The sequence below is a fragment of the Neolamprologus brichardi genome, chromosome 10 (genome assembly GCF_056152115.1).
Source record: "Neolamprologus brichardi isolate AB-2024 chromosome 10, ASM5615211v1, whole genome shotgun sequence".
In the NCBI taxonomy this organism is placed as follows: Eukaryota; Metazoa; Chordata; class Actinopteri; order Cichliformes; family Cichlidae; genus Neolamprologus; species Neolamprologus brichardi.
In genome coordinates this window covers 12,863,508-12,889,784 of record NC_142113.1, presented here as the reverse complement: position 1 = coordinate 12,889,784, position 26,277 = coordinate 12,863,508, and the positions used below count along the sequence as shown (strand labels likewise).

The 26,277-nt window shown below is 39.4% G+C and overlaps 4 protein-coding genes across 8 annotated transcripts; 1 reads left to right on the top strand and 3 right to left on the bottom strand.

The window, feature by feature from the left end:
- Positions 1-602: 602 nt before the first annotated feature.
- On the bottom strand, positions 603-9,883 carry mtmr2 (myotubularin related protein 2). 2 transcript variants are annotated; one of them, XM_006802160.2, is made up of 16 exons: positions 9,639-9,883; positions 7,931-8,033; positions 7,809-7,832; positions 7,637-7,703; positions 7,458-7,552; positions 7,283-7,384; positions 6,891-6,995; positions 6,027-6,110; positions 5,792-5,941; positions 5,505-5,693; positions 4,482-4,667; positions 4,186-4,392; positions 4,013-4,105; positions 3,793-3,906; positions 3,431-3,607; positions 603-2,398 (listed from the first exon to the last, which is right to left on the bottom strand). In XM_006802160.2, exons 1-16 carry the CDS (start codon positions 9,716-9,718, stop codon positions 2,234-2,236), a joined length of 1,941 nt encoding a protein of 646 aa, XP_006802223.1. In that variant the 5' UTR covers positions 9,719-9,883; the 3' UTR covers positions 603-2,233. The 2 variants fall into 2 exon arrangements, with proteins under 2 accessions (XP_006802223.1, XP_006802224.1); XM_006802161.2 differs by having other exon boundaries at positions 7,637-7,700.
- A 1,408-nt stretch (positions 9,884-11,291) lies between these two features.
- Positions 11,292-13,497, bottom strand: cwc15 (CWC15 spliceosome associated protein). The gene is made up of 7 exons (XM_006802159.3): positions 13,420-13,497; positions 12,605-12,746; positions 12,298-12,410; positions 12,094-12,194; positions 11,889-11,999; positions 11,649-11,776; positions 11,292-11,544 (listed from the first exon to the last, which is right to left on the bottom strand). Exons 2-7 carry the CDS (start codon positions 12,733-12,735, stop codon positions 11,415-11,417), a joined length of 714 nt encoding a protein of 237 aa, XP_006802222.1. The 5' UTR covers positions 12,736-12,746; positions 13,420-13,497; the 3' UTR covers positions 11,292-11,414.
- A 1,195-nt stretch (positions 13,498-14,692) lies between these two features.
- si:rp71-1d10.8 (uncharacterized) lies at positions 14,693-22,307 on the bottom strand. 3 transcript variants are annotated; one of them, XM_006802157.3, is made up of 2 exons: positions 22,176-22,307; positions 14,693-21,396 (listed from the first exon to the last, which is right to left on the bottom strand). In XM_006802157.3, exon 2 carries the CDS (start codon positions 21,385-21,387, stop codon positions 20,089-20,091), a length of 1,299 nt encoding a protein of 432 aa, XP_006802220.1. In that variant the 5' UTR covers positions 21,388-21,396; positions 22,176-22,307; the 3' UTR covers positions 14,693-20,088. The 3 variants fall into 3 exon arrangements, with proteins under 3 accessions (XP_006802220.1, XP_006802219.1, XP_035768604.1); XM_006802156.3 differs by having other exon boundaries at positions 22,078-22,186; XM_035912711.2 differs by lacking the exon at positions 22,176-22,307 and adding an exon at positions 21,543-21,716.
- On the top strand, positions 16,402-26,236 carry si:dkey-125i10.3 (uncharacterized). Of its 2 annotated transcripts, XM_087847198.1 has the most exons (9): positions 16,402-16,411; positions 16,492-16,603; positions 16,726-16,800; positions 24,104-24,163; positions 24,310-24,390; positions 24,511-25,344; positions 25,455-25,517; positions 25,846-25,948; positions 26,052-26,236. In XM_087847198.1, the coding sequence occupies exons 1-9, from the start codon at positions 16,402-16,404 to the stop codon at positions 26,154-26,156; spliced, it is 1,443 nt and encodes a 480-aa protein (XP_087703324.1). In that variant the 3' UTR covers positions 26,157-26,236. The 2 variants fall into 2 exon arrangements, with proteins under 2 accessions (XP_087703324.1, XP_087703323.1); XM_087847197.1 differs by having other exon boundaries at positions 25,846-26,139.
- The last annotated feature ends 41 nt before the right edge of the window (positions 26,237-26,277 follow it).

The window sequence follows — 26,277 nt, the reverse complement described above, 5'->3', positions numbered from 1 at the left end:
CCCCCAAAAAAAAAAAAACAACAACCCCAAAACAAAACAAAAACAAAAACCAAACAAACCCCAACAGATTGTATATAAAGACGTTCATGATTTGTCATTTTTGTATAGAAAGTGTAAAGTTTATACACCACGGTCTTTACTGGTTTGATCCACCTGTTGCAACCATAATGGGACTTGTGTCTTCTCCCAATATGAACCAGGAATCTTTTGCTTGTTACACATGTAAACCACAACACTATGGACTCACCCGTGTAACAGTTGAGTACTACACGCGAAACCAACCCTATGAATTTTATACCTGCAAATTCTCAGTTTTAAAAAAGTGTCGCTCCAGGGTCTTCTGTGAGTGAAGTGAGGTTCTTGATATTGTGTACTGGAACAACTAACGAATAAGTAAAAAAAAATACATAAATTGAGATAGACTACAACTGAAGGTATTTCCTCTTTCTTGATGAAATTGTTCAACGCAAACAGAATTAGGAGACTTCTGGTTCACAAATAGCTGTTTGTATTGTAATTAATTACAAGACTCAAGCTACAAGCTTCTTGTATAGTATACACAATGCCTTTTTTTTTTAAAACAAAAAAGGCCAAAAGTTGACTACACAGCATCAGCACTTTTATTAAACTTTTTAACACATTGGCAGTCAAGAGTACAGTTGGATGTTCCTGATGCCTGCAGTATATCAATTTCCAAATTCAAGTGTTGATCTAATGAAGTGCACACAGGACTGCAGCCTCTTTGCAACCACATGGAATGGTGTCACTTAGACAGCTGTGCATTTTAAAAGGATTGCAACGATCAAGATCAGTGGCAGCACTGATTTACATACAAATATAGCTGCACGAATTAAATGTAAAAGTCACATGAAGAATCTATTACTGGGTGACGGATGTCTTTATGCTAACATATAAAGATAAAACAGAGAGAATAAATGAATGTTTTCAGATTGTAATTTGGTATTAGGTTACCCCACAGTCGCACTGTAAATTCCAGACTTTTATCCTTCTTAATTTACAGTAAAAGGCACTCTTTGTCCTATTTTTATGGAAAGATCAGAAATAGGGCTAGTGTTATTAGAGTTGGCTAATATCTGAAACACAAAACCGCAAAACCCAAGAAATTGACTGGAGGATGCTGCTGTTGTTAGCAACATGCTAATGTGACAAACCGTACTGAATCCTTGAGTTGCAGCTTTATTGCAATTATTTGAATACGCAGCAAAAAGGCTACAGGCTGAAACCATCTTTACTGTTGCACATTGTTCTTTTGTCATTTTCCCAGTCATTCAGGACAAGGCACGGGTACTTATTCAAATTTGCAAAACTACATAAAAAGCCCATTATTTGTGTAGTTACACATTCTTCTGCCAAAAAGATTGGCTGATAATAGCTTTAAAAAGCCTCTGCGAGAATTGTTCCCATAGGACTCCTGGGACAAATGAGCTATTGCATAATCTTTGCAGCTTATTAATATTGCATGGAGACGCAGCTAATCAATTCACGACACAAGACAGAAGGTGTCTGCGAGTTATAAATACACATCTGGAACGAAAGATAATAAATAATGTTAAATAGTTAGAAAAAGGAAACTTACAAAACATAAACCACTTGGTGAGAGAAATGTCACGCATGACAAAAAACGTTTGGTCTCAACAATCTAAAAAGATTTGTGAAGCTAACCCTAACTGCTTCTTAATGCACTCTATAACTACTTTTTTTTTAATATCAGAAGAAGCTAACATCACAGCCCTTAAGCTACATTTCATTTTAATATTTATTAACTCAACAATTTGTTTTAGTCCGTGTTTCCTTGTGCTAAAAATCACTTCTGCAGCACTGCATAGCCTCACGGTTCCTTCAGTTATAGTGCTTTCAAATCAATAGCAAGAAATGAGGCAAGTGTTCCTATAAAGATATAAGGCATAAACATTTAGTGTACTTAAAACAAAACACTGATTGTAGGTAGGTCGATATGCTAAACAGTCCTCGCTATTCTGGGTACCCTCTCAACCTCAGAGGAGGAATACATATGGCTGTAGGCAGGTGGTCTGAGACAGACATTTCTGTTGCAAGCAGGCTCTACATGACCTGTGAGAGATGCAAATACAGTAACAAATACTACTTATTCTGACTTTTGGTGGTAGTGTATCAAAGCGGCTGATTACTGCTGTATGACACCTTCTCACAAGTGCGGTTCAGCTTCTGTGACCGTCATTAGGGTTGAGTAGCGTCAAACAAAGGTCTGCACCGGAGTGATGGAGCGTGTGGGTGAGCCTGGCCGCTCAGAGGCGGAGGAAGCTGAGCGATTGGCCACCTCTCGCTGTAATTCGTCTACCCTTTTCTGCAGCTCGGCGCGCTTTGCTAATAGCTCCTTGTAGCGCTGATGAATTGGTTCCTGGTAAAAGGGAGGGAGAAAAAAAAGAAAGTTAGAGTAAAATTAAGTGGACGAGTGCCAACCTCTGCCCTATTCTCTCAACTTTTTCTCTGCATGCGTTCCCAGTTCCAGGTGGACAGGGCAGGGACTCTTCATCTGGGATTACCTAGACCTAGACTGTGAATTTCCTCACGATAAAGCTGTAGCTGGTTTTTCATTCTTTCTTCTTCTTGCTCATCTACCTGCCTGCTACCATGCCACACATCACCTCAGTTTCCTCCCAGATTGCAAAATTTTTTCAGTTATGGAAGACATCCCACCTTCAGATCCTGGACGAGTCCCCAGTTTGTCAAAAACTGGTTCATAAGCCGATGACGAAGTGTGAACACACTGCACTGGGTGCTTTGTGCAACAATGTTAAGAACATCACACAGTCACATCCATTTATGCTCGCCTTTACAGTGCAGGTAGCTTCTGCAGTATTCTTCTGAACAGCAGGTGTCACCACTCATGCCACATAAACGCTGATATTAGAGAAGTCAAAGTTTCCCAGAGTCTTATCTTTTCCAACTGCTGTAACATCTCCCTCTGTGAATCTGAGCATCAGTAGTGATTATAGAAACTGAGAGGTGCACAACTGGCAGAAATGGCCAGCGACAGTGGATGTGACATCAACTTTAGCCTCAGTGCCATTTGTGAGCCACTGCAATGGTGGGTATCAAACGGCCTTTGTGCAGACTTGTATAACTTTAATGCAAAACTAATGAGCTGTCAAAATCACTAAGATCACTCGTGTAGGGTGGGGATGAATCTGAAGGTATGTTTGGTGCTGTCAGTACAAAAACAACATAATGACACTGAAGAGAAACTAAGGTGATGCGTGGTGGCCAGTAGGTAGGTGAATGAGACGCAGAATGGAGTGGCAGCCACACCTTCATAGTCTGGAAAGCGCCCAGGTGTTCCCAGTTGGCAAGTAGAGGAATGTACTGTGAGTATAGTGCAGCGATCATCACACAAGTGAAGTCCAAACAACAGCAAGTCTTTCTGACATACCTGAGGTCTCATGCGTGGGTTCCAGCGAATGTAGTAGCCAACCCAAAGCTCCAGGTGGCGTAAGCTGACTGCTGGGAACAGTACATGGTTAGAGTAGTTCACATACAAAGGATTGGTGAAGTCCTCCAGCTGGCTGTTAATATATGACCACAATGAGACTGTCCTCTTGGGAATCTCCTGTAACAAAAAAGGAATGTGATTACACAAACCATATGAGGGAAAAACTAATTCATTCTTGTGCCATTTCTGATTCGTATTATGCTAGTTATTAAGCATAATTAAGTTATTAAGCTATATTATCCCAAGTAAAACGATAAGGAGAGGGGGGAAATCAAAAATACTGAGAAACCAAATGAGCTTACTTCTTTTAACCTCTGCTGTTCACTGTTGCACAAGAATGTCCCAAACAGGCAGCTGTACAGGTGATCCAGGATGGTCACCAGGAAGTATTCATTAAACTCAAAGGCGGCAGGAAACTTGAATTTAGAAAAACAAAACAAAACAAAAAACAGCTTGATTACAATCCTTGAAAGAACCTTTTCCTAAACATTTCAGAACCATAACTCAATATGTGTCACTTACCTGACGAGTTAACTGCCAGACACAATCAATAAACTGAATGAAAACAGGTGAGCGATCTGCATCCGTGTGGTTCTTATCTCCGTGACCAATGCGCTGCCAGAAACAGGAGCATAAGGAATCAGTGATGAAACTAGACTTCCAGCTGGACCGAAGTGGAAAAATAATCTGTTTACCAGTTGGAAGCGATGACCAAAGCTCAGCCACTCTTTCTCAAGCAGCACTTCAAAGCCGCGAATGGTGCGGTAGTAACCATCCAACATGAGCATAGACAAGGAGGTGAGCTGAGCCGTGCGGTCCCAGCCGTCGCTGCAGTGCACCACAACCGACGTTTTCCCCGACTCCACTTTGTCTGCGATCCTCAGCGCTCCAGCCAGGATCAGCTACAAACACAGGACCAGAAACACACAAACCATTATCACTGCAATATTTTTAAAATGTCCTTTCCCAACCGATAGGCCACTATGCTCACCTTGATGTGCTCAAGCCAATGAGTGGACTCCAGATTGGAGAGCCAGTGGGAGTCCTCGATATTGGGGTAGACAACTTCCTTCAGCTTGCGCAGCGACTCCCTCATCACGTGGATATTGTGAATATCCAAGAAAACCAGCTCAGCGTTTTGATAGGCATCCTCGCTTTCATATCCACCCCCTTTCATCTGTGGAAAAGTAGAGGATGCAGTGGTAACTAAGTTCCACGGGGCACAGAACAGAAAAACAGATCCAGTTAAATTATTGCCAACGAGACAGTCCTGAATCAGTAGTAGTAGAAGCTACATTAAGCAGCAAGGTCACCACAGCAGGTAGAGTTTTTAATGCCGGATGCGTCCTGACGCGGTCCTAAAGGAGATTTGTGTCTCCAGCTGGAAACAAACCAGGGACCTTTTTGCTTGCCAAGTGAATGCATTAACCACTTTAGGCACGTCACAATAGAAACTAGTGATCTTCTAGCTAAAGAGCTCAGATTTTACCTTACTGCTCAAATATAGTACTGATTGCACGTTTTAATTACTTTACTTTGCAAAGACAACACATAGTTAATACACTGTACCAGCTATAGGTTAAAAAACTCAAAACTGTGCTTGGTGATGCACAGCGAATAATAAAAGACAAGAATCTAAATCTGGCTACGGCTCCATACGGGCCTCTTCATTTTGTGTTTATTTTTAGAATCTATTGGGAGATCTTTCATCCACGCTTTGAAACAAGCCTTGAATCAAACTTTGTTTCAGCTCTCTTTCCCCTTCCAATAATGCACATGAGATCACCGTTAAGGATAACTACTCTCTTTGACATCATGAACATCCATGAGTAGAAAAAGACTGTCTGAAATGGACCATTGAGAAAAGTCTGAAGCCTGACCTTTTGGCTCACTGGGATGACTATTATTGTTATTGTTATTATTTGAAGCTTTGGCCATGTTTAACATATGTATCAATCACTGTAACCCAATGTAAAGTGGGTCCCATTAAATAAATATAATTTAGAAAATGGACCTTGTTGGCAGCAGCGTTGACGCTCGGTCTGGCATCAAAAATGAAGAGTTTATGTGACTGAGCATTAGCATCCATGATCGCCTGCAGGTATTTCTCATCCTCTTTGCTGCGCTTCCCGTTCACCCCAACCATCGGCTGACTGCAGCGTGTCACTGTTGCCTGGCTCTCTGGATGGATCCATGACAACACCTTTAAATAATGTGTAGCAGAATATCAGCACAGACTGTCCTGCAAGCCGGGCGCACACACAGACAATTATAGTACCGTTGAAAAATACGGTCGCTCACCGGTATCCTTCCCTTTGCTCGGAAGGCAGCGACTCTTTTCAGCTCCTCGTCTGGTATGTTAACAGGCACTGCCAGTGTTGATGGGTACGTGTCGCACAGCTCATAGTGATCATTTACTTTAGTTATCCTCCAGCTTTCATTGGGTATACCCTTGACAAAAAAAGAAAAGACATAAGTAACCGGTTTTATGAGTGTACTTTAACATTTAACAAAGCATTCTGCATAACTTTAGTACCTGTCTTTTATACTCTGAGAGAGCATCATACACCTTCCATCCATTTTCAGGAAACACCTGCCCATATTCAAAGGCAAAGATTTGCTGTGGAGAGTGGGGGAGACATTTTTCAGTTGGTCATACACGAAAAACAGTTTGTGCACTTTGTAAAAGACCTGTGAAAAACTAAGTACACTCCACAATTCAGTATCTTATGTAACCATCTTTAAGAGCAACAATTTGAAGTAATCATTTTCTGTATGACGTTATCAGTGTCTTGCATGATGGTGGAGGAATTTTAGCCCACTGTTCTTGAACACGTTGCTTCAGGTCATTGAGGTTTACAGGTATTTGTTTAGGCACAGCATTTCAAATGGGTTGAGGTCTGGACTGGCCATTATGTTTTACATTTGCAGCTGTGCTTGGGATCATTATCTTATCACATGACCCAATTAGGGCCAAGCTTTAACTGTTGAACAGATGGCTTCACATTTGACTCTAAAATACTTTAGTTCTCTGGCTCTCCTCCACAGCGTGTCTTTGTCCTGCCTTCCTCCCCTAACCCCTAACTGGTCACGGGTGATGGCCGCCCCTCCTTGAGCCTGGTTCTGCTGGAGGTTTCTTCCTGTTAAATGGGAGTCTTTCCCTTTCAAATGTTGCCAAAGTGCTTGCTCATAAGGGGTCGTCTGATTTTTGGAGTTTTGCCTGTATTATTGGAGGGTCTTTACCTTATAATACAAAGTGCCATGAGGCAACTGTTGCTGTGATTTGGTTCTATATAAATCTAACTGAATTAAAATTGAACTTAGTTTTTCAGAGGACTACGAATATGCGTTTCCCAGTACTGTATGTGCAGGGCTATAATGGCCAATGGGCAGTACTTACCAGCCCATTGGAAACAGGAAAAGCAAATTTCATCAGCACTTCAAAAATGGACTTCCTGAGGGTGTCCTCTATCTGTTTGTGTGCAAATCGTAGATTACGCACATCCTGTAGAAATGCAGAGCAACAAATCAAGGAAAAACTCAAGGGCTAGCAGCTGTATGCAAGTATCATTTCATCACAGTCAAGCGTTATTACCAAGAAAGGTAACGTAGAAGTAGATCTTTGTGAAACTTCACTATTTCTTAATGGGCTATCTCTGGCAGAGATTACACAGCTCTGTCTCTGCTTCTCAGTTGAATAGCTGTAAACTACTTGGCTATTTTGCAACTTAGTGATTCTGTAAATCAAAAATAAAAGCAGTAATTCTTTACAACTTTCACAAGCTTACTCACTTTGCACACCAGCCCATAGGACACATCACGACTCGAAGCGTTTCCAATCCTTTCCACGCGACTCACCACCCCAAGTGGCAAGTCCAACATAAATGTTGAGTCCTGGAAATCAGCCAGACATTAACAAAAAAACATAAATCTTCAAAATACAAATTAAAAATAATCAATAACATACCCTGTCCATAGATTTAAAGAATAGCCTGTAGTTGGTGACAGTCACAGTTCCCCTCAGTGCTCCAGTGAAAGGACAGAAGTAGGTGACATCTTGGGCTATGAATAAAAGCAAGAGGATAAAGGTGATGATGCATTTTTGCTGTTTTGATGGGCTGTAATTGCAGATGAAAGGAAACCTACCCATGTCTTGCACGGTTTCATTTGGAAGCAACTGCGGTTCTTCTTTGTCTGAATCTCTGATGACCTGCTGGAAACATATCATCCACTTTAGTTCTGAGTGGTCTCTTGACTGGAAATGTTACTCAAACATATAGGATAGGATGGGTAAAATTAAATGTGTAAAATCATCTACCTTGGCAGATATTTTGGGCTTGACCTGCAAAAAGAAGAGGAGAGCCACGCTTCAGTTTTTTAAATTAAAAAAAATATTTTCATGGAAAAATAATAGTGGTGAAACATATGCAGGTCACTAACCCTGAGCTCTGGGGAAAACTCTGCAGAGGTGGACACAGAATCCGAGGACATAGCAGATGGTGGTTTGGCCTGGGCAGAGCGGTCAGAGCGAGAGGTGGAAGTGCTGGTGGAAAGTGACACCACACAAGTGAGAACCATTTATTAGGTGCAGTCTTTTCTTTTTTGGGGGGAGTTTTTTATACGTATCTATACGTATACGTATATGTAATGACAGAAGACTCAATGACTAAAAAAACAGAGATTGGCCCTTTTTTTTCAGACTGAGAAAAAATATGTCAAATGTATATTTTTCATTTTCCAGATCCACTCTGATGGATCTGGGCATGCACAATGCCCTCAAGGAGTCGTAAAACTGAGGTTAAGTTTAAAATTATACAGGATACTAACACTAAAAATGCAAAAATGTAAAATTTTAAAACAGATTACAATTCCGGCAGCATGCTCATCACCCGGTGACATCAGGGCGAGGGGTTAGTGTCTTGTGTCGGACTACTGATTTCACCGTGTGCACACGTACCTGACCTTGCAATACTCACATGGAATGAGCTACTAATCCCTTTCTCATTTCTCTTAATAGTTTTTCTATATTCATTTGTATGTGCAAAAAATATTACCTTGGAACAGCTGCATTTTTAAGTACCTCTGAGCATATCTTAAACTTAACCTGAATTATCAGACTCCTACTTTATATGCATGCCTATAAAGTAATTGTCAGAAATGAAAAAATATACATATACTTGACTAAACTAAATTATGCTCTCAGTTATAATTAGAATATCATCTGGAAACTCCAGAATTTTGATCTATCTGTATTAAACTATCTAATGGTGTTTTTGTGATAGAGCTTGTCATGTTTGCTCAATCCAACATGAAAGCTGAATGAGATTTGCATTTTCTTTTTTCAACTAAGAAGTTTATGTCAAAAAGCTATTCTACATGTTTTATTTTGTAATACTATAAAATACAACTATATCGCAAAAGAAAGTGAAACTAGTTGTTTTTGTAATGAGATTTTTATTTACATATTTATTTACTGTATTTTAATTAACCCATACTGAGAGGGATTTTTTTGTGTTTTTTTTTATTTTTATTTTTTTTTATTGCAGATCCCGATTCAATTTTATGGCAAAAGGAGCCAGTGAAAACTTCAGGCTTTTATTTATGTCGACGGAACTTCTTTTTTAATCCATCTTCAAAAATATCTGATATACGAAACTAACACGTTACAGCAATTATTAGATATATCCAAACCACAACATTTTGAGGCAAATCAGACGTGGCTGTGAAGAAAATGTTCTAAAAATATTTCATGATTTGAGAAAGTGTTTTTAACTTGTCTGGCCCACACGAGCGCAAACTGGGCTCTATGTTGTCCATGGACTGAAATAAGTTTGACAGTGTTTGAGCAAACACTCTACTACATCGAGGCTCTGTTAGTTTCCGTTTGACATTTCTATCACATCGCAGCCTGAGTGATTACTGGAGCGGATCGATAAAACTGCGTTGTCCTAATTTACAGTTTAAGCTGCGTTGGTCTCGTAGCGCTCGTAGGTGGATAACATTAGTCACAGCTGAAAAGCTTACAAGAAGTGTACTGAAGTTAGACAAGCTTAACTTTAGCTATAAAGCCTTAATAACTAACCCCTGCCGATAGTGTCAAAACTTTTGGTTAGCTTAAAAGGCGGTGTCTGGCGGTGAGTTTAGCTACCTGGACAATGAATCTACACTCGGCTGTCGGGAAGAGGAGCGCTTCGAGCCCAAGCTGTCGACACTCCCGCTCTTCTCCATGTTCTCCTTCTTCAAGCGTTTGGATAACCGGTATTGCGAGTCAAGACTTTACCGTTAAAGAGCCACTGAACGCTTTTAAATCCCTCCTCCGAGTGAAGCAAATCCCCACAAACAAAAGGAAGCTGCCATCTTTTCCCAGAAGCCTCCCAATCCCCGTCACAGGCAGGATCGTTGGAGGGCGCGCCCTCTGCTGTCTCTCTGTGGAACTACAACTGATCGCGTGCAACGCTTTTCTCTCGTGCCAAACCTCTGGCTACGCAGTAGAAAGCGGATGACAGGATAATGCTTATTTTAATGAAGACGTACACATTGTCTAATTACCCACCCAACGTCCACGTGGGTAATGTCACTGCCTTGGGTCCATAATAATGAATGCTGGAATAATGAAATGGCTCAAGTGCAGTAAAATTAACTTTAGTACCGACAGTAACTTACATCGTGTTTACATTCGGGTTAATGAAAGACTTAATGCAAGAACAATAGAATTTCTTGCATTACTTTACTGCTACTTTCTATTGAATGAGATAAAGCTGATAATTTCAAATGCAAAATGGAGTTTAGACAAGAAGTCTACTGTATGCAGCTAGGTTTAATAAGAAGGGAGAAGCTGCATCTGCATGGAAATACACCAAAATTAAATGTGCTCAAATTGTTCAACAATTCTGCATAATTACAGACAATTCATTAAATGAGCAATAAACTGGGAATATTCTAATCTTGATGAAGTGGAACATGTAGTTCGGATAAGATTAACATAAAACTTGCACCTTTATTTTACTGGAAAGTTGTGTGTGTATATGATAACAGTACCCTGGTGACTGATGTGCTGTTGATTTTTCAGTCTGTTTATTTTTAAGGGTTCATAAAGCAGTTTAATATGAAGACACTTTATTGAAAAAAGTATTCCACAAGAAATGTGACAGACTGACAGGGTGTATTATGCCTTTGGGATGTGCCTGATTTAGACTTCTGCAGGAAATCCAAGTTGTACCTTCTACTGCAACCGAAACCCGTCTTAACTCTACACTGTAACCTTCCATGTCATTCAGTTGTTGCAGTCTGCATCGACCTGAGATGTAGCTATATTTCTTGAGAGGTGCAGGTCAGGTTGCGGTGTAGGGTTAAGAAGGCTTTCCGGTTACGTTACAATTTCCCACAGAAGTCTAAATCAGGCTCCAGCGCCCCTGTGCCCTTGAATAAGATAAGCAGGGAAAAAGTCAATGACAGATGGCTGCATAAAGAAATAAAGGCTTGACTGCAGATCTCTACACTGTTTAGAATGAAATGTTTGTGTGCGTGGAGCGGCTAAACAGAAGGAAGATATTTCCTTCTGATGGTCTGACTGGATCCTAATCTAACTGTGCATTTGTGGAGATGCTAGGTTATATAATCTCTGCCAGCTGACAAAAACCCCCCAAAGAAAATAAATGTCTGGTCACATTTTAAAACTGCACTTAACTTTTGACAAATTTCACTCAAAGGATGTCACGTTGACACATTTATATACAGCATGACTGTACAGATGGATATGTGGTTAATAGCATGGCTAGATGGATGACTGTACAAGTATTAATCAAGTTCTATACAGAGTTTATTTGAAAAAACATGTACCCTCTGCAACAGAGGGTAGAGGAAGGAGACCAAACACATTTGATAATAAAAACAAAAACAATACAAATGACACAGAGGAAGTCCTCTACTTTACATATTTCTCCATAAATTTCTTGTGAAATTCAGAGCGCAGTGTGTCATTGACAAAGCGTTTCTCCTTCCGTGCCTCGTCCACTCCTTTGGCACAATTCTTGAACACTACGTCATCATCCCACCTTGAATAATATTAAGAAATAAAATCAAGATTAGATTTAAGAGGTCTTTTTCCCAAATACAAACCTAATCCTGTGTTTTTACTGTGTGTATAAGTGAGACATACCTTCTCTTGACTCTGAATGAATTCTGGTTCTGGTTCTGCTGCTGCTGTCCAGCCAAATTAATCAGTGGATTGCCGCTCAAGATATTTTCCATTCGAATTCTCTCCTCCTCTGCCTTTTGCTCTCGCTCCTAAGATGGAAAAAATAATATTTTACTGAATATAAAGAAGTAACATATCTTATGTTCAAATATAATGCCTTATTTCAGTTAGTGCAAACAGAACAGCCTAAAACAAAGTTACTTTGCGTTCTTGCTCTTCAGCACGCTCTTTTTTAATCTTCTCCAATTCAGCCAAAAGAGCTGCGGTGTCATCATCATCACTATCTTCATCAGAGTCCTCGTCCTCATCATCCTAATAAAATAAAAATAATTATTAAGGGAGATTAATCAGTACTAATCACCACTCAAGTTAAATGCCCAAAATGTCTTGCATTGCAGACACTTACATCAGTGAGAGGATCATCAGCATCAAGGTTAGCAGCTGGAATCTGATCTAGTCTTGGCCTCTTTGAAGATGATGAAGAAGAAGATGATGATGTGGTGTGCTCTGGAAAAAATAAGACCAACATAATGCTATATGTGAGAAAAGAAATATAATCTAAAATATATTTTACATTAACAGGAAGTCTAATTTCTGCAGAAAGACCAACCTCTTGGTCCCCTCTCTCTGGTCTTTTCACGTACTGCTACACGCTCCCTCTCCTCCAGCTCTCTGCGAAAGTCACGGGCACGGACCTCCTCGGGGGCATCCTGGGTAGGCTGCCTGCAGAAGGGAGAACATTTGCAGATTAATAAACTCTAATGTTCATCCAGAATGCTTTCTGGAACACTTTCACCACTCTCACAGTGAGCAGACAGATGATGCAGTAGGAACTGATCCGAAAGCATCTTTCCTTTTAGCTAACCAGCCATCAGATCAGGTAATGATGAAACTCCATTCACATTTGATCGTCTGACCTGTACTTGATCTTTGTGTGACCTGGAAGATCTCGACTGGAGTACTGCTTGGAGAGAGCACTCAAATCACCTTCTCCTTTACCCCTCCCTCCTCTTGCCGGCTCAAATGTTGGTCTTGCAGCTGTAGTCATCTTTGATGGCTCTGCAATTGGACACAGGGGACATTAAAACTATCATACAGATGGAAAAGCTGCAAGCAGTAAAAGCAAAAAAAGTCACGGTGTCCATTATGAAATTGCAGTTCCCTACAACACAACAGGCGTTTATTCCACTTATGTGTTTTATAGAAAGTCAGAAGGCTCATCTTTTTGGTTTTTAGACAAGCTGGTACAACAATACCCTTTCCCAAATATCAACCATCCATTCATTGAACCTCAGTGGTGTTCAAACCGCTTATAGTTTGCATGTGTTTCCATGTTAGCAACGTAAATAACATTTGAGAGGCATTTAGATTACAAGTTACGTAATCTTCCTAATAAATATCATTTGTTCACATGCTAAAATTCCAGGTCAATCAATTAAACCTATAATTAACAATTCTCTGATTAAACTGCGACTGTGGCATTTTAAACACTTTGTAGGATAAGTATCAGCTGCCAACAGGCAAGTAAATGAAAAGAACAAATTAGCCTGCTAGCTGCTAAAGCTAAAACGTTGCTTCCTATAAAAGCCGATGAGGTTGAAAACGACAGTAATTCGAGTCTTCGGTAACACGGATAATGTTTCAGAGAAGTGATATCACAGCCAAAAATAAAGGAAATAAAAAAATCCATTAAGCAGTATTTAAAAATTAGGTTTAAACCAACAACACTTACAAAGCCGCTACCACACGACGAAAGGAACGCCGATACAACAATCAACGTCACTTCCGGGAAAGAAAAGATGTGTTCAGGAACACTCAGAGAATATAGCGTGCGAAATATGAGACATTTTAAACTTCTTACATCTCAACACAGCGTTGACACGACTAGGGTGTACGCGTATAACTTAACAAATATGCTACAGCCTCTCTAAATTTTATTTTGTGAACCACCACTTCCAAAAGACTGATAGACTAAACTGACTACAGGGGCATCAGCGGAGGAGTGACCTGTCTTCTCAATAGTGCATTGTGTTACAGTGAAGGAGTTAAGGGAGGATGCTGTTAAGTGCAGGGCTAAAAAAGATGCGTAGAAGGTGCATTCAAAGCACAACCTCCCTGTAATGGTATCACAAACAACTCTCACACAGTACATTCAGTAGTTTTGGAGTAGTGTTGCTAGACTCACCAAAATTCCTACTGTTATTCTTATTATGAGTAGTAATATACCTTACTTGTGTTGAAAAAGACACACGGTTTTAACATTGGCCCCTTTATGTGTGACATGCATTTTAATGACACTAAAAAAATGTACACTCCTTCATTACTAATTGTACACATCATTCACCACTTCGATGGTTTCTGTTTTATCTCGATACTGTTCTGTGAGAGAACCAGGAAAAGAAGTGGTTCTATTGGATTCCACTTAATGTTCAAATATTTTCTGTCTAAGCAGCAATACTTTTATTTGTATTTTTATTGTATCTTTATTTTGAATATGTTTAAATAGACAAACAAGCAAATCAAAACTAAAGGAAAATAAAACAATAATAATTATAAATAACTTACATGTTCAAAAAGGAGTAGGAAAAAGCATAAGCTTATTTAATCCCACCACCTTTCCACAATTTAGTAACTAATAGTCAACACTTTTTCTTCCTGTTCATGCGCTACTCATCATAAATTCTTCCTTACAATTTGTTACATGTATTTGCGTTTATAACCTGAGTAACACGTCAAAAGATATACAAATTTACAGATATATATACTTATACTTGTGCACCCACACACACACATCCCTATTGTGAAACTTTACAAACTGAAGTATAGAAACTGGAAAAATAATAAAGAATGACACAGTTACAAAAAAAAAGTTAAACATTTTCATGGCATCTTTACAGGTTTTGAGTTAGCCTCAGTGAAAGAAAGCGAATACCCTTACGTTTAAAAACCTGAAAAGTAAATGGACCAGTTCTTACATACTGGCTTCTGCTCTACCTGAGCACTCAAAGGACTTTATACAATATGTTTATTCACACATAAAGTACTTCCTGTCTAACACTCACACTCCAATGAACACACTGGAAATAACTCAGGGTTCAGTATCCTGCTCAAGATGCTTTCGTCATGCAAACTGGAACAGCCAGCAATTCAACCACCAACCTGCTGTATACCCTATGAGCCACAATCATAACAAGAACTAAAAATCGCATTAATTTCTTTTGCACACAGAGTCCCCCGTACACCCACAGACCAAAATATGAATATTTCAGTTTATTAAAATGTAAAGTAAACATCAAATAATGAGGTTAAGCTTTTCTCTGTGCCCTTTTATTTTCACTGGAAAGAATGGGCATTTCGGTTCAAGGATTTTCAATGTAAATATTATTAAAAAGGTCTGATGAGACAGTAGATTAAATTCTAACAACTCTGAGATCTGGTCCCGCTTGATTCCTAGAAGCCTACCAACTGGAACAGTATGCTTGTGAAATAAAGTCTTTGTTGTGGGTGAACCAATACTACAAGCTTTTTATATTTGAAAAAACAAAACAAACAAACTTTTGTGGTTAATGATATGCAGGTTTTCAGTTGTCTACTTTTTTTCAAAGGCTATTGTTCAGTGATGGGCAATTAATTTTCCCATGGGACCACATAAAAAACTGGGACTGTTGTGGAGGGTCTCACCAATAAGTGTATAAAGAGATTACATTAATATTGAGCAGAATTGAGTTCAGTTTAATCCCCTGCTATAGCCATTAGTAGGAAAGAAAACAGCATCAAGCACTAACCTGCAGGGTTCATTTAAATACCTTTAAGCTGTCAGGCAGGTTATAAAAGCCTATTTTTAATTTGCTTCTTAGCAAAGACTGAAAATCTCACTAGAAAACATCTCTGGAATGTGACTTCTCACACTCAGAAAAATCGAAACCACAAAACAGTGCTGCCCCTCTTATCACCCAGCCTATCCGCTTGCTCAATGAGCCTGTGTAGCATCATCCAGGTGCGGCACTTCAAAACTAACAGGAGAGGGGGGCGGGATCTGAAACTGCAGGGGGTGGGGGCTCTGGTGAAGGTATTTCTGCCATCTTATTTGCGTGTCACAGAGACCCGGAGGAGGACCGGCACTGATTTGCTCTGACACAAACAGGTGAGAACACAATACGGCACAAAAATAGACTTAACACCCCTATTCGTGGCCTGTGTGAGGAAGGCCTCATTACCAAATCTGAATTGCTTTCCTTTTCTATGAATAATGAATTTGACGTGCTTAATTGGGGCTGGCACATCTCCAGAAAGATTCATCACAAGAGATTAAAGCACTAAGCACAGGTCAAAATGTTAACAGGCGCTTGAAGAGAATACAGAACAGATGCGCAATATGACAAGATGCAGAGAGACTGGGGAGAGCACGAGGGACATTTGTTAATAGTGTTTACAAGCAGATTCGATTTTTGCACAAGTTTTATTGTGGAACGTCTTCTGGTATGCTCAAATGATTTTATTCAGATAATAACTGTCCACATGTGTTAATAACAAAGAGTAAATGCTTCAATATCACTTTACCATGGTGGATGAGTTTTTTGTGTATAGGAATACAGCTTTACAGGTTGCGAAAGGGGTGAGTTGGGAATGAGTGTAGAGTATGACAGATGAAACATACAGAAAGTTTTTCATCAAATATTTCCTCAGGTTGAACATCTGAGAAAACATCAGCAGCATGTCAAAAGGTGAGTATTTGATAACATTAAACATGGAAGAAAAAAATATTTCTTGGTATGCAGTACTGATAAAAGTGTGTGTGTTGTAGATATTAACAGAAGCCAGGTGCTTCAAAACATCAGGGTGCGGTCTACATTAAAAAAGGACGGCAGCTGGATCCAAAGATCAAATGATGCCAAGAAAGAACAAGACACAGCGGGGTACTCACAGTGATTAAGATGCAACTTCAAAAATTGAGTTTTAAAATGTTGTTTTTTTTAATTGAAAGGGATAATTGAAGCTGTCCTGTCTCAGTGTCACAGCAACCTCTTCTGTGTTGCAGAACGAACACAGATGTGGAAACTAAACCTATTCCAGCTAGGAGTTCACAAGTCCGGTTGGCAGCCAGGAGATTTGAGTGAGTGCTGCAAAATTATTTTAAAAAAGAAAAAACACTTTTGAATGTAAACATTGCTCACACACACCGGATTTAACTGACAAATCCGAAGAAATGGTAAAACAAACAAACAAACAAAAAAACCTTTCATTTCTAAGGTTTCAAGCATCCGCACATAAGAAAAATAATAGTCTGTCCTTACAATGGCTTGGTAAATATAACTTTAGATGAACTTTAAAACTTCACATATTACAATATGTTGTTGTTTTTTTAAAGACAAAAAAGTAAAAATGCAGAAGTAGTGTGTGAAGAACTATGTACAGCCTTACCACCAAATTCACCCTAAGGTGCTTAGAGAAATCAAATCAGAGTCTATAGGCCTCGGTTAGCATGCGAAATGTTAAAATTTGTGACAGTGCAACCAGGAAAAGACTGAACAACCAAAGTGGAGATGTCTGACCATAGTGTGTAGTTTCATGTTTGGTAAAACCCCCCCAAAAACAAACAAACAACAACAAAAAATGCACAAACATTTTATAGCAACTCTAATGGTGGTGGACGGGTGATGATTTGGGCTGGTTTTGCAGCCACAGGAAGTGGGCACCTTGATATCACTAACTTGACCATGATGAACTCCTCTGTATACCAAAGTATTCTAGAGTCAAATGTGAGGGCATCTGTCTGACAGCTACAGCTTGTCCAAAACTGGTTCTTTCAACGGGACAATGAACCCAATCACATCAGCAACTCTATACCAGAATGGCTGAAAAAGAAAAGAAGCAACACGTTAAAGAAAAGTGGACCAAAATTCCTCCGCAATGATGTGGCAGACTGATAAAGTCATACAAGAAGCTATTCAAGTTTTTGTTGTTAAAGGTGGTTCTACCAGCTACTCAGTCACTGGTTGTTCTTTTCACACACTCCTTCTGCATTTTGGCTTAGTTTGTTTTTTTAAACCGTGTAATACGTCACGCATTGTTGTTCATCTGAGGTTGTATTTCAGAAACTTTAAGAGCATGATTTACTTTCAATATGCCCTCATATGTAAACCTCAGAACTGACAGAGGCCACACATTTTTACCATGACTGTAAATCTATTTTTTTTTTTTTAAAGAAAAATAATGTAAAACTTAAATTAGTCCCATGTGTATGGCACCACACAGTGTGGTGGCAGTTCTGCAAGTTAAACTCAAATTGTCCTTCGACTGTGCTGTGTCATTGAATCATAACTAAAAATATTCCAGGCTTCAGGCACAAATCACCATCTGTGATATTAACATACAGTACAAAAACATTAACTTAGCCCAGGGCATCTGTACCGCATCCATAAAGCTCTAAAGTACACTGCAGTGTGACCTACACTTAAGCTGGTTGATCAAACGTTAATCTTACTGGGGTGCTTCCCTGTAGGACACACATGCATATTTTTTCCTTGAATACTGTAGCGAAAGCTTTCTAGGGAACACCTTAACATATGAGATTGTTAATTATATGGTATGTGACAAATGTTTTACCAGCTTTGTTTAAAAAAAGCGGTTAATGTTAATATTAATACCCCTGTGCATTAAAATTATGATTTTGATATAGGCATCCAATAATTATAGTCATATACAGAGTTTTTTTATACAGGTAATAGAACAGAAAGATGTTCTTCTGCTTGGTTACACAATATTTCTACTAAATAAAGGATACGTCAGCCTTAGCTGCCTGACTATTGTCGGCAAATGTATCAATTGCACTGACATTACATCACTCAGCCTGAACATGTACATAACACACACACACTCACACGGCTATAGCAAAGTTTTGTAAATTATTAAGGTTATGGACAAATTTTTGCTTCAAACATATTTAAAAATATCTTTATTCTAGATGTCTGACTTTTCCCCTGAGATCACGTAGGGTTCATTCTTCCAGGTGAACAGAAAGAAGCAAATTATTTAAAAAGGTCTTGGGTTTACTTTTATATCAGTTTCCGTGTTCACAATTATTCAGGATACTTATGTTCACGCGCCACTTTATTATGTACACCTTGCTTGTACTGTGTTGGACCCCTTTTCCTCCAGAACTGCCTTAATTATTCATACCATAGATTTAACAACATGCTGGAAACCTTCCTGAGATTCTGATCTACATTAACATGATAGCACAGTGCTGCCATGTGATTGGCTGACTCGATATATGCATTAATGAGAAGCTAAACAGGCGTACCTAACAAAGAGGCCAATAGATGTAAGTATAGGAACAATCACAGGAGTCACATGTACAATTTTAAACTATTTAGGGAAAAAAAGACAATAGTTTCTTAGATGGAACCAAAAATGGACATATTTTCTTTGACCTCCAAAGAAAACCATGACAACAGCAGTAGGTGTATCATATTCCACAGCTGCATCATCTGTTGATGACACATCCTTCAATAAATGGTTCCAACTTCCACTCAAAATCAGTCTGGTATTTAAGAGGCTTGATTGTGCTTCAGAGACATTTTGCACAGCATAAAGTGTAGTTATCAGACGTCTACAACAAGATAACATATGAAAATGTGCCCAAGCTTTAAATCCAGTCTTTTATCCGTTCCAGTGTGTTTGAGATAATCGAGTGAATTTGTCACATTACTTACATACATAAAACAAATGACAGAGTGAAGCACCTGTGTTATATCTGTGCAGAACTGCTCGGGCAACTCACACCTCACAGCCTCCCCTCCCTCACTTACTGTCAGAGACCACTAAACTGAAATCATGCACCTTACCAATGATGGTTAGCTTCGCTAGCTGACTGGCCAGCAATACCAAAAAAAAAGATGGCACTGAATATCTACAAATGTTCTTTTGCTCACAATCCTCTAGGCTGAAGCAACTTGTGAGTGCTTTGCAAGTGTTTTTCTTTTATGGGTCACTTAATTTAAATGGCTTACCACCCAATAATTCACAAGAAGATGGAAGCATTTATGAAGAGAAATTACAGATTTTTGTTAAGCAGAAATATTTCCTCTATTTTTCTTTTATTATCCTTTTGAAAATCATGTTCACCTTGGGACTCCCAACCCATTGAAAACCACAGTTGTCCAGCATTCAAACATTATTACCCGATAACTAAATCTGAGCTCATTGTTGAGTAGTAATTAATAACAATGCAAGCCTTCCTCAAACAGGGCTCTCTGCAGGGAGGCAGCAGGAGGTGGTTCACTATATTAAAAACAGGACTGTAATTAATTCAGTATTTTGAAAGACAGAACGAGCCTGTGCTCATTTCTGCTTTGCTCAATTATGCAGTCAATCACACTTTCATTTTTATAGCGATGAATTAGGAAGATGGCCCAGCATCTGTGAGGTCTCCTACAGTGTGCACTCCCGGCACTGGTGTTGACAAGGAGGGTGCAGCTATCTGGCCAGTGTGGTGGGCTGATATCATGTGTCTGTCACAGATGGTGAAGGGGTTCAGTGGGTAGATCCCAGATTTCCTAAAGCCTTCCTTCACAATTCTCACACCTTCCTCCTCCTTTGCTACCTGATATGTTCCTTTGAAAACCCCTGAGAACTCCTTTTTGCTAACTGCAAAGTGGGTGTCAGTAGTGTAGCCGTCGCCTAGGAATGAAGCAAAGTGCTGCTTGAGGACCACAAAGAGACCATCATTGAGTGGCTGGAGGATGTGGGAGCAATGAGGTGGGAGGCACAGAAGAATGACATCCTCCTTACGAGCTGTTTCCACCACCTCCAGGTTCACGGGTGACTTGTGGCCATCGAAAATCAGCAGCAGTGGACGCTCCTTTGGTGCGTGCACGAGAAAATGTTTGAGGAACCATTTCTTAAAGAGGTCTGAATTGATACATCCCGAGTCTGACCACCCATATAGGGCATTTGGTGGTCCTTGTGTCTTGTAGCATACTCCCCCTGGATAGGCCTTTGAGTAGATTATAAATGGGGGGATGTCCTCTCCAACCGCATTAAAGCAAGCCAAGACGGAGACATGGTCCCTGGAGCCTGACGCTGGCTTGTAGCCTAGACCGACAGATTTAGGGAGAGTCACCCTCTTCCTACTCAGCTGAAAGTCTGTGTCATTGCAGTTGAAAATTTGGTGAGGCTTGTCTCTGAGCTCATGAGCATCTACAACAGTCCTCAGGAGGTGAAAAAACTGATCTACTGCTTCCTTTCTCACTGACACAGTCCTCCCACGGACAACATTGTCTGCTGGCTGAATAGTGATGTTTTTCTCTTGTCTTTTTCTAAAATTGAGCCACCATGTCTGGCCCAGTTTGGAAAATGCCACCCTCCGGTGTTGCCGCTTATAAATTGACGATGCGAAGGACACCAGCTGCTGCTTTGTAAGTGGGAATCCATGCCTGGACATGTATAAGGAGAACTCGACCAACAACTCCTCATCAGCAGATGTTATAAGCTGAGCCGGGCCGCTACGGCTCCCAGGGGTCACCCGTCCACTGACTCTGTCCCCCAGTGAAGATTTAGGGACTCCAAACTCCTTGGCGGCTTGTCTCACTGTGCACCTGCCTGACTTGACCTCTATCAGTGCACGCTCCATGGCGTCCTCTGTCCACCTCTTCTTTTTCCTCCTCCCGATTTTGTCAAGGTGATTTCTCGATGGCATTTCCCCCCCCTAAGGCAACACAAGAAAATACTGAGATGAACCATACAAGTAAAAATCCGACAGCCACAAGGTGGCCTGGCTAAGCACCAAAAAGAATCACAAATCACATTGACATTGTTATAAGCTTACTAATTAAATACATACACATACTTTACCAGAAATAATTGCTTTGTACTTTGTGTAGTTGGAGTTTATTGCAGTCCTTCAGCACTCATGACAACCAGATATAAAAGGCTCGAGTTTGCTAGTCACCTATAAATCTGACTATATTAAACAGGTAGAATGCATTTTTAGATCTCTAAGCTCACTTCAATAAGAATAAAAGATATTGCTATTTTTGTTGTTGTTTTTTTTTTTTGCTTAAAAGGGGCCCAAAGCGATGTTTAGAGCCTGCACTAATGTATTGAAATAACAAGGAACAGAATGCCATTTAAATTAATTTTTTTTAACCGGGCCAAAAATAATATTTATTCTATATTTTGTTTCGAAAAACACTGTATCAGTGTTAAGTAACCTGATAGACCTATGTCAAGTTTCTTTCAAAACCTGGTGGAAAGCATTGGGAAAGTAAAATTTTTTGAGGCACCTCATTTAGCTCTAAAAATGATACAGCAGGCCACATGAATTTTCTATTAACTACTATTATGTCTTTTACTAAAAGTAAAAGTCGTAAAATACGAAGCGACTTACTCGTCTCGGACCGTGCTGGTATTATTTTTGATGTAAAACAGCAGCCGTAAGGACTGTGGTGCAATTTTGAGACGATACTACACTTGAAAACAGCCCACCTGGGTAGTGTTGATTCCACAGTGGCCACTGATATGTCTGCTAGTTACAGAGAATTAAAATAATGCTGCTACATTTGACTATCGCCGTTAACTTCTCCGCTTAGCAATATGCTACTACTTTACGAAGCCGGGGAAAAGCGGAACAAGACCGGAAGTATTTCCACGACGCTTTCAAAATAGAGGTATCAAGAAAATAAGAGCCCAAGCCTATGGAGACGCTGACCACTGACCAAATCAATAAACTGCACTACAGTGCCCATGTAATGATAATCAGCTAGCCAGCATTGTTGTGAAAAAAAGTATTTTCCTCCCTTCCTGATTTATTTATTTTATTTTTTGTACATATTTGTCACATTTACATGTTTCAGAACAACAAACACATTTTAATATTAGACAAGGATAACCTGAGTAAATACAAAAACAGTTTTTAAATTATCCTTTCCTCTATTAAGGGGAAAAAATGTCCAACACTACCTGGTCTTGTGTGAAAAGTAATTGCCCTCTCGTTGTGCCACCCCTGGCAGCAGGAACTGAAGCGTTTGTGATACTGAAGTTATTTTAATTTAGCCACACTGAAGGGCTGAACAGTCTAATAGAGAACATGCCAAAATATCTCAACTGGATGTAAGTCCCACTTTGTCTAGGCCTCTTTAAAACCTTTCCAAAAGGGCTTGCTGGTGTATTTAACTTCTTATCCGTACCTTGTGTATTCGTGCTGCTACATCAAGCATAATGCTTACATCATTGTTCCATTAATTTATCACACCACCACCACTGTTGATGTCTTGATGATTTGGTGTTCTTTTTATGAATATATTAGAATATATTCACGTATCTATCTATCTATCTATCTATCTATCTATCTATCTATCTATCTATCTATACACAATTGACAATCAATTTTGTATGTAAATCTTAGCAATGTCTAAATAAATGTGGTAGTATATTAATCTACCCTAATTAATTACTACTACTCTAATTAAGCTTACCCAAAGTGTTCTTACCAAAACTAACCCAGCAAACACTGTTATGTTGTCCTTATTTGGATGTTCCGAAATTAAAAGTTGTGCTGATGTCTTAGCCATCTGCTGTACCTTTCGCCCTTTCGCCCTTTTACGCATCTGTTCCCTGGGTCTGATGGTTCAAAGTCCATAAACATTTTCTATCAAGTCAGATTTTTTTTAAACAGAAATAATAGAAATGCACTAAAAAGATAATAGACAAATGTGTGTATATTCTCTGTTTTAGATGACAGCAATTGACACAAGTCATAAACCTTCTGAATTAATAGTTCAGTTCACACACTCATGAATGACAAACACCACATGTTTTGCTGTCACTTGTTAAGCTGCAAAGGGACCATTACCTCACAGTTTGTTGTGTATACAGCATATTCTTCTGTATCAAGAGGCTTTGCTCCCGCGGGAAAAGTTTGATTTTAGTTTGTGTGTCTCTCATTTATTACCAGCCTCAGCCACCACTTCACTGCAACGTGTCTGGTGATATTTACACCATTAATAAACATTGTGTTGACATTTAAGGCCTTATTTGTTAGCGTTGTTTCATCAGTCACTGACTTCACATGCTCAGGATGCTCATCCTTCAATGCAGGTTGCACTCTTCATACAAATTTTTTTTTTATGTAAGTTATGGATGAACGTTGTTTATATAAGAGAGTCTGAAACTCCCAGAATACTGCTGACGCTGTATTCATTAAGCAAGCACTATATGTGATAGCTAATGATGTACATTTATATTATTGCTCACCAGAGACATCAGTCACTACTCTAATGTGGAGCATTTGGCTTAGACTTTATTTCTGAGCCAACATAGTTAGAAGGTGATGAAATCTCTTATTGGTTCTGAAGAAGCAATTAAGAAAATATAAGGCTATAAAGGGGTTTTCTCTTCTTATTCGTACCTTGTAGAGCAATAGATCCTCCACCAAGTTCTCCTCTTCAAAAGGCAAAGGTCATTTCATCTGAAGGGTATGTTGGTGCTGAATGTAAATTAAACTGTGCAAAACCCGAGAAAATATTTACTGCTTCTCTGCAAATCTGCATATTTCAAGCTTAATCTCAGTTAAATCTGAACATTTAAACCAAATACTCAGTGCTTTGTTTGTCTGTTTTAGGAATTCAGATAATCAGGCAAGTGCTGAAAATATTTCAGCTCAGAAAGACACTCGGCCTGAAGGCTCAACAGTGAAGATAAAGTTAGTATACGAGACTGTAACTGGAAGTGTTAAATTTAAAGATGCTGAGTGTTTGTTATTTTGCTTACAAATCAAATTTTTTGTTGCAAAGTGGGGAAGAAGTAACACTCTCTTTTACAGGCCTCAACCCCCCACAAAAGCACCTATTCAAAATATTAATGCACAGCCAGAAAAGACATTTACTGAAGCAACTGCAGAAAACACAGAACAACATGCTTATGCACAAGCTGACACCTGTCACAAGGAGGATAAGGCCTCCGCAGATGCTGATGTGAAAAATCCCCCTGCAGAAATCTCTGCTGCGGAAGGCACAGTGAGAGAGAGTAGCGAGAGTGAAAGCACCGCTGGAGTCTCCGGAGAATCTGTAATCAAAAGAGAACCGCCGAATACAACTAATTTAGAGCACGCAGGAGTAAACATGTATGGACCACCTGCTTTGGCAACATCGGGAAAAGATGCTTCTCTCCAAGGCGGTGTGGAAACACCCGCTGTAAGTGATGCAACACCAGAAGAAGAAACTGCTCTACAAAACAGCACCATATCAGTCACCGACACTTTGCCTGCACCATCTAGTCAATCCGATGCTGACACTGCCAAGGGTGTGGAGTTTAAAGTCGAGTCTGCACCACCCTCTGAGCCGGTTTTTAAGAGCGGAACTGAAGAGGCGGTTGAGCGCAAAGATGAAGGCACTGTTGTTGAACAAAGTTTTGATCCAACACCTAAGACAACAGCAGACTGTGACAAAGAGTTGAACATTGAAGACGCCCTTGACCAAGTAGCTGCTTCAGATGCAGAAGGTGTTTTGGATAACACAGAGCACGCAGCTATTAGACTAACTGATGCTTTAGATGTGGAGACGGCCAAGGCTGAAGCTGTTCCTAAACCTGTGGAAGATCCAAGACAACCCCACTCTGAGGACTTCAAACCAAACCAAAAGTGTGATGATAGCCATATGTGAGTGTTTTTGTTTAAAAAAATAAAGGAACAGTAGAGTATTCAGTGTTGTTCGCATATTTTTATTTGAGCACTAAAATCATTCTCATTGTTTGTGACTGTTTTTGTAGTTCTGATGTGTCTCAAAAGCCTGCAGAGGACGTAAACTCAACAAAAACTCTGAATAAGCCCATGTAAGTTTCTCACTCTTACTATACATAGTTATACAACACTCAAAAAATATCTATCCCTAAAATGTTGACATTAAGTAATTTGATTACATGTAAATTTTCCAAGTGGTTTAGTTACATACATTAAATGTAAAACAGTAATTTAATGGACTCTGGTCATGAATAAAGTATTTGAATAAATTCACTTTTGATTTCATATATTTCAGTTACATTTATTCAAAATTATTGCTTTGTGTTTATGAGAGCCAAGAATGTTTTTTTTGAGTGTACATAAGTGTAAAAATTAATAAGGTTCATAACCTTTGCTTTGTTTTTTAACCACCTGCTTCAGTCATGGCAAATCTCCTTGTTACTTCTGCAACCAAATCATTAATGGAAATGTCAAGATCATGTTCAGTGAGCCTTCGATGAACTGCCACCCAGACTGTTTAAAGGTTTGTTATGTCTTCTTTTGTAAAAATGCTGTATATCTGTGCTTTTATGATATCCTTTCACTATCTCTCGTACGTGAAATTAACACTGAGTATGCTTTTGCAGTGCGGGGTTTGTGCTAGGGCCCTTGGAGATATGCTGACCCCCATGTTCTTGAAGGACCAAGTGATCCAGTGTGGAGTGTGTTTTTCAAAAGCGGTTAAGAAATGATGCCTATTTGAGACAAATATGTTTCCAGAAAATAGTCCAAGCATACCTTGATGAATGTGCTGTCCATTATTTCCCATAACTTCCCTATCAACTTCTTCTTTCTTTCTTTTTTTGTAACAAC

Excerpts from the sequence above, each read along its gene's own strand:
- si:dkey-125i10.3 (XM_087847197.1), top strand. Across the intron at positions 25,345-25,454 it reads AAGTGTGATGATAGCCATAT|TTCTGATGTGTCTCAAAAGC; the intron begins GTGAGTGTTTTT and ends CTGTTTTTGTAG. Across the intron at positions 25,518-25,845 it reads AAAACTCTGAATAAGCCCAT|TCATGGCAAATCTCCTTGTT; the intron begins GTAAGTTTCTCA and ends CACCTGCTTCAG.
- cwc15 (XM_006802159.3), bottom strand. The coding sequence starts at position 12,735 with ATGACTACAGCTGCAAGACCAACATTTGAGCCGGCAAGAGGAGGGAGG. Across the intron at positions 12,411-12,604 it reads CACACAAAGATCAAGTACAG|GCAGCCTACCCAGGATGCCC; the intron begins GTCAGACGATCA and ends TCCCTTCTGCAG. Across the intron at positions 12,000-12,093 it reads CTGATGATCCTCTCACTGAT|GATGATGAGGACGAGGACTC; the intron begins GTAAGTGTCTGC and ends TTATTTTATTAG.
- si:rp71-1d10.8 (XM_006802157.3), bottom strand. The coding sequence starts at position 21,387 with ATGCCATCGAGAAATCACCTTGACAAAATCGGGAGGAGGAAAAAGAAG.
- mtmr2 (XM_006802160.2), bottom strand. The coding sequence starts at position 9,718 with ATGGAGAAGAGCGGGAGTGTCGACAGCTTGGGCTCGAAGCGCTCCTCT. Across the intron at positions 7,553-7,636 it reads TGAAACCGTGCAAGACATGG|CCCAAGATGTCACCTACTTC; the intron begins GTAGGTTTCCTT and ends TTTTATTCATAG. Across the intron at positions 6,111-6,890 it reads TTCCTGTTTCCAATGGGCTG|CAAATCTTTGCCTTTGAATA; the intron begins GTAAGTACTGCC and ends CACTCTCCACAG.